Below are 7,632 nucleotides of genomic sequence, written 5' to 3' on the forward strand. Positions count from 1 at the left end.
CGAAGGACTTGAGGAAGGGGAAATTGAAACCAATAATTCTTTTGTGGTGGGCAGCTCAAATAATATCCCACAGATAGTGGCTGAAAACGCTAAACCACAACAATCCAGAGATTTTGTGTCACAAGAGGATTCAATAGGAGGTTCGTCATACTGCAGTTCCCCTCTTGATGCAATGTTGTTGAGAAATCCAGAGGCTTTAGCAGTGGCAATTCGAAGCTCCCCAGGAAGAGTGGGTTCGAGATCTACTTCGGATACCTCAAGGCAAAGCTCCTACACAGGCTCAAGCTATAACATTATGAGTGCAGTAGCTAGAAAGGCGGTCAGGCAAAAGTTCTTGTCTTCTTTTGATAATTCAGTGCATGATTCTGGAATGGCAAATTGTAATGGGATTTTCTGGTTACGACATAAAGAAGGGGAGGCAAGGAGAATCTGGCAATTGGGGAAGACACTGGGAGTTTGCTTTCAAGGTAATGAAGAGTCTATTATCAATAGACTTGTTGCCATGGAAAACAGAGACGAGCAAGGTTCCAACAAGGATTCGGCTACAGATCGGGGGGAAGCTACATCAGTGAATCAATGAATCTGTTATCATATAATACAAGGGGGTTGGGAAGCAGGGTAAAAGGCCATTCAATCAGAAATCTAATTCAGAAGGAAAAAGTTGATTTTGCTTGTCTTCAAGAAACAAAGTTGGGAGTGTTGAGTCAATCAGATTGCCAATTAATATGGGGGAACGAGGATATTGAGTGGATTCATTCCCCGGCTGTTAACCTTGGGGGTGGAGTACTTTGTATCTGGCGTAAGGACGCTTTCACTACTGAGGAGGTCACATGCAATCAGAGGTGGATCTGTATTCGGGGGAAGTGGAAGGATCGGGCAGAAGAGTGGATGATTATGAATATCTATGCTCCTTGTACTGTGGATGGAAAACGCCAGCTCTGGGAGGAAATAATTGCATGGAAAAGGAGGAGCAATGTGAATTATTGGTCCGTAGTCGGCGACTTTAACACAGTTCGCTGCTCCGAAGAGAGGAAAGGAATTGGGGCTGATTCTAGTAGTCATTACAGAAGGGATTCAGAATTGTTTAATGAATTTATTGAAGCAATGGAATTGGTTGATATTCCGCTGACTGGAAAGAAATTCACATGGGTAAGGCCAAATGGATCAGCCATGAGCAGACTAGATCGTTGTTTGGTTTCTTTGGGGGTCCTTGATGTATGGCCACAGTGTGTTCAGCAGGTTCTTGATAGAGAATTTTCTGACCATTGTCCGGTATTGTTGAAGCAGTTAAACTATGAGTGGGGACCTAGACCGTTTAGGGTAATCAATTGTTGGTTGGATGATCCGCGTTTTGCTCCGTTTGTTAAAGAAAGTTGGAAAGCAATTGATGTCCAAGGGCAGGGGATTTTTATTATGAAGGAGAAATTAAAGTTATTGAAAGCCAAATTGAAACAATGGAATGTATAGGAGTTTGGAAACCTGACTGTCAAACGAAGGGTGCTAATTGAAAAGATGAATCTGCTGGATGCAAAAGCAGAGGAGGTTGCGCTCTCACTACGCGATGTTGAGGAGAGAAAGGAGTTGATGGGTGAATATTGGCGAATTTCTAATCTGAATGAGTCTCTATTAAGCCAAAAATCTCGTCTTACTTGGTTGCGTGATGGGGATGAAAATTCCAGATTTTTCCATGGAATGGTAAAATGGCGGCAACGGGCAAACTCTATCAACGGCCTCCACCTTAATGGGCATTGGGTGGAGGAACCAGCAATGGTAAAAGAAGGGATTCATAATTTCTTTGAACTGAAGTTCAAGGAGGAAGGGGGGGATGACCCAAATTTGGATGGTACACCATTCAATCAACTATCTGTGAGTGATAATGAGATGCTTATGGCAGAGTTCAGTTAAGAAGAAATTAAGGGTGTTGTTTGGGAGTGCGATGGAAATAAATGCCTCGGGCCAGACGACTTTAATTTTAGATTTCTTAAGGTGTTTTGGGAGGATATACAAAATGATGTGAAGCTGATGTTTGATGATTTTCACCGAACAGGTAAGTGGCCAAGGGGTACGAATAGTTCCTTCATTACTCTTATTCCAAAAAGTGATTCTCCACAAAGCTTAAATGACTTTAGGCCAATTTCTTTGGTCGGTTGCTTATATAAAATAATCACAAAGGTGCTTGCTGCTAGAATGAAGAAGGTAATGCCCAAGATAATTGATGAAACTCAATTTGCTTTTCTTGGGGGGCGGGGGATGCTTGACAGTGTAATCATAGCTAATGAGGTGGTACATGAGGCAAAAAATTCGAAGTCCCCAACCTTTGTTTTTAAGGTGGACTTCGAAAAGGCCTATGATTCTGTCAAATGGAAGTTCCTGTTGTATATGCTTCGAAGGCTTAATTTCGGTAATAGATGGATAAAATGGATTGAGGGATGTCTAGCTTCTTCTCAGGTTTCTGTTTTGGTGAATGGAAGTCCCACTGGCGAATTCAAAATGGAGAAAGGAATTAGACAGGGGGATCCCATTGCTCCTTTTCTTTTTCTTGTGGTGGTAGAAGGGTTAAACGGGCTTCTCAAACAGGCTGTAGCAACAAATAACTTCTTTCCATTCAAGGTGGGGCATGGTGGGACAGTAGACGTCGCTCTCCTACAGTTCGCTGACGATGCTTTGTTTATTGGAGAAGCTAGTATTCAAAATATACTAACACTCAAGTGCATACTTCGTTGTTTTGAGTTAGTTTCTGGGATGAAAATTAACTTCCACAAGAGTAAGATTGCAGGTATTTCTATTCCAGACTCTGATACAAACAGATTTGCAGCTTTGTTGAATTGCAGAACTATGTCCACTCCTTTTACTTATTTGGGGTTGCCCGTGGGTGCTAACCCGAGGAGACTTGGCACCTGGGATCCTGTGGTGGCTAAATTGAGAAGGAAACTTTCCTCATGGAAAGGGAAGCATCTTTCTTTTGGAGGTAGAATATGCTTACTAAAAAGTGTACTGACAGCTCTACCTCTGTATTATATTTCTTTTTTCAGGATGCCAAAAGGAGTCCTCAGGAAATGCCAGCAAATCATGATGAGATTTCTTTGGGGTGGGACTGAGGAGGAGAGGAAGGTCTCTTGGATTGCATGGAGTCAGGTCTGTAAAAGAAAGGAAGAAGGAGGTCTCGGGGTGAGGGACCTTGAGAAATTTAACATTGCCCTGCTGGGAAAATGGAGGTGGCGAATTCTCTTTGAACGTGATAAATTATGGTGCAAGATTCTGATAGCTAAATATGGTAGCCATATCAGGTCTTCTAAGTTATCTATTTGGTGGAAAGATCTACTCAATTCATGTGTTGGAGTTGAGGCTGGCATGTGGTTTGAGGGAGGAATATCTAGAAGAATTGGTGAAGGAGACAATACTTATTTCTGGAGCGAGGATTGGCATGGCAAAGGGAAATTTGTGGAGTCATTCCGTGAATTATATCTGATTTCTGATCAGAAGGATAAGAAATTAGTGGATATGGGATCCTGGATTAATGATCAATGGGTTTGGGACCTACGATGGAGGGAAGAAGTGGCGGGTGAGAATGTGCTAAAGCTGGCGATGTTGAAACAAATTATCTCCTCAACTGGGCTAATCAGAGGGAGGAAGAACACCTGGGCTTGAATTAAAGAAGGGGACGACTATTGTTCTGTAAGGTCTGCCTATGACCTCCTTGCGGGTGTAGATGCTGCACTTGAGATACCAGCTTTCAAGTGCCTTTGGAAGGCTTATGCTCCATCGAATGCAGTGGCTCTTGGTTGGAGGATACTACATAATCGAATTCAGACAAAGGTAAATTTGGCTCGCAGGAATATAATCTCCAGTGATATTCTCTGTCCTTGGTGTGGTTCTGCAGAAGAAAACACTTCTCATCTGATTTTTCATTGCGAATTTGCGTGGGGGATTTGGTCTTTAGTATCAAAGTGGTTGGGGGTATATTTTGTATATTCTGATGCTCCTAGTGATCATTTAATTCAATTCTATGACTGCATGTCTGGAAACGTAAAGTACAAACGAGGTCTCCTTTCAATCTGGCTTGCAATTGTTTGGCACATTTGGATTGCTAGAAATGCGAAATTATTTAAGGAAGAGAGTGTTTCAGGTGAGGAAATTTTTGAGCTGGCAAGAACAAAGGCGTGGTACTGGCTGAGAGCAAGAAATAAAGATTTTCTACATTCACTTTGGGAGTAGGTTAATGAACCATTAGCATGTCTGGGAGACTTATAATTTGTTCTGCTATATCAGGGTGGTGATGGATACTTTTGCTGTACAACACGACTATCTTCAATTGTTTAAGTGTTGTAACATTCATGTTTGCTTGTCTTTTTTGAGGGGTCTATATGATAGCAAGGATGGTAGCATTTTTTATTGACTTGGAGTCCCTTGGCTTGGAGGATCACGAAGACTGATGGCTGTGTTGTGCTTTCACTAATGAATTAATGTTGCTGGTCTCTGGGATGTGCACTAGTACTCTGTAGGCATTGGGTGGGATAGTGGAATTGTATTAATTCAATTTTTGTAATTTTGCATAGTCCTCCTTGGAGATTACCCTTTGATTATTGATATCATGTACTCTTTTTCCTTCACCAGGTTTTCCCAAGGGGGTTTTTCCTGGTAAGGTTTTAATGAGGCATGATCTCCTTAATCCGTCTTCAGGGAGGTGGTGGGTGGTGGGCTTCGCTAAGAGTAGGTGATTATCAGATGATGTTATGTCAATTGTTACTCTATTATTTTCCCTTTTCTTTTCCTACTTGTATTGGGTTGAAGTACCCCTTGTACTTCATTTCAATATATTTCTTATTGCCTATCAAAAAAAAAATAGGGGAGTGGTTGGAACTTGAACGAGATCCGGCATTGGAGAAGGCCATTCACTTTTTTGATGAATTCTTGGATTTGGTCACTTGATATCTCCGAGAGGGAATTACTCAAAAAAAAGTGCATGTCAATTTTTGTTAAATCTACACGAAGTGAGGCATGAGAAAAGAGAGTTGTTGAGGAAGTGTTGTTCGTCGCCATAGTTTAGTGAGGCATGAGAAAAAGAGAGCAGTTGAAGGCGTATAGGGGTGCACATGGACTAAGTCAACCAAATGAAACCATCCAACCCAATCTGATCCAATGATAAAAATGCGGTTTGGATTGGACAAACGGGTCCATCAGATGAATTTTACTACGATCCAATAATCTTTGGATCGGATTTCGGATTCCATAATAATTCATCCAACCCAACCCGAAATCCAATCATATAATAATAATATATTATTTAATAATTTTAAATTTATCTAACCTACTAGTAGGGTATGTAATTTATGGAGACTTGAAGTTCTACTATTAGAGTGATTTTTATGATACTTGGAGACTAATTTGTTTGTAATTATTTGTCATATTCAAATACTTAAAGTACTTGTTTAGTTATGTGTTGTTGTATATATGTGTATAGACGGTAATTATAAACTTATAATGTAATTGCATGTTAAAGACTTGGATAACTTTGTTTTCTAATATTTTTCAATATTTTAGATTTATTTTTAATTTAATATAGCGATCCAATCAATCCATCCAAACCAACCCGAAGATTGTCGGATTGGGTTGGTTCGGGTTCATAGGTGAAAATTCACAAAATCCAATTCAACCCAACCCAACCAATTTTGATTGGTTCGGATCCTAATTTACCTGAAAATCCATCCAACCTAACCCATCTGTAGCTCTAAAGGTGTATGTCTATGTTCACAAAGTGATTCGTGATGACCAAGTTGAGAGTATTAAAGATAGAACTCTTAGCTCGGCTTGTCTAGTTCTCTGATGAACCTCGTTTTCTAAATTTCTTTCACCCATATGTTTGACCCGTTCAATCATAATATTAATAAGTACTTCTAAATAAACTTTTTTTTTGGTTTTTAAAATGGTAAAATGGAGAGAAAGCACCTCCAGACTACCGGGCAGAGCGCCAATGGCATGTTGGGGAGACCAGCAGAGACCTACTTCTAGAAGGAGCGTCAGGGGATCTCCCTGAGGAGGGTTGCCCACCAACTGATATTTTACTGACCCCAGGGGGATTTGAACCCTCAACCTTTGAGAGGTGAGAGCTAAACCCGGAACCTGAAGCCAGTTGTGCCAACCCATGCTGAATAAACTGATATTCTAAATTACATTAAAGAATAGATCATCTTGAATAATGAAGTTGTCTATGATAAAATTATCCAACCGATTCACTTGTAAAATGATTTTCAAAATGCATTAACTTACTTAAATGTATGATATATAATTAATCATGAAGAAAAGAGAACGTATGAATCTTTTATTTTAATATATTTAGATATCAATTCAACTAAAACACTCAAGCCAAACCCGGGCCAAAAAACATCAAATAAGAACACACACCCTAAATAGATATTATCATCCTCAGACTAAATGTTGTGATATCGACCCAACAAAAAGAATAAATTCTGCGATTAGTGTTACTTTCCATTAAAGGCGATGCCATGTGAGCATAAAATAAATCAAATTTAAAAATAGAGGTAGCTTTTTTAAAGTAGAAAGTAAGAAATTTTCATTAAAAAAAGAAATAGAAATTTAAGAATAATTAAAATCCCCTTCTAAATTAAAACCATACTTATTAAAACTTTTTTTAACTATATTGTAAAATAGTATTTTCTATGTCTTTTTACTCATGGCTCATGAGGTGATACTCTCACTAAACTTCTACATTGAGTGAGAGCATATGCTATTATATCTATAATTCCATTATTAGATACAATCATACAAACACGCTAATAATCTACGTTTTAAAAAAATATAAAATTGATGTATCCTTCCTTACTATCATTATGATTTGACAAAGTACTTACAAGCGAAATAGACTATTCGAAATGTTCACGGGAAACATATCATACATCATGTCAATTAAACTATATCAGGAAATATTAACTAATTATTATTTTATTATGATAAATTGCCATCTTATCCTCTTCAATCACAACCAAATGCTAGTTGTCCGATAGCAACCATGTTGAAAATATCAATTACCACTATCACCATTATGTACAAACACATATTGACTCAATTGGTAACTATAGACATTTTCTTCCCAAAAATTTGTATGAGCAAGTAAAGGTTTTAGAAGTGTATTTAGTAGTGATCAGAGTCGAACTCACCGATCACTATATTCACATAAAATAAAAGATAATTTCATAATAATCCTCCTGTGGTGATCACATGACAAATACAACCAACGATTAATAAATATTTATTACGATTAATACAGTTATTGTCACCTCGCAATTCTGTCAACAACCAAAGATTCCGACGTGAATGGCGATAATCAAGCACAGACAAACCCCACCGCATACCTCTACTCTCGTACTCACTCACCTTCTAAATTCCAATCTTCAACAACCATCAAATCACAACCGTTCATTCCTTCCCAACGATCAATCACATCTCATCGTACAACGTAACGATAAAAAAAAGGCACAAACTTCGAAGCAAAATTCCAGCCTGGCATCCTACCAAATATTGTTGTTGTTACATTCCATCCTTCCTGGCCCACACTAAACCCGAAATACCCAAACTACCCTTCACCGAAAATACTCTTTCTTATTACTACTTTTT

The 7,632-nt window shown here is 38.8% G+C and overlaps 1 protein-coding gene across 1 annotated transcript; it reads left to right on the top strand.

Moving 5' to 3' along the window:
* The first annotated feature begins 576 nt into the window (after window positions 1-576).
* LOC130737039 (uncharacterized) lies at window positions 577-1,467 on the top strand. Its single transcript, XM_057588809.1, has one exon. The coding sequence runs from the start codon at window positions 577-579 to the stop codon at window positions 1,465-1,467; it is 891 nt and encodes a 296-aa protein (XP_057444792.1).
* Window positions 1,468-7,632: the final 6,165 nt, after the last annotated feature.

Source organism: Lotus japonicus, chromosome 2 (assembly GCF_012489685.1).
Source record: "Lotus japonicus ecotype B-129 chromosome 2, LjGifu_v1.2".
NCBI classification, from domain to species: domain Eukaryota; kingdom Viridiplantae; phylum Streptophyta; class Magnoliopsida; order Fabales; family Fabaceae; genus Lotus; species Lotus japonicus.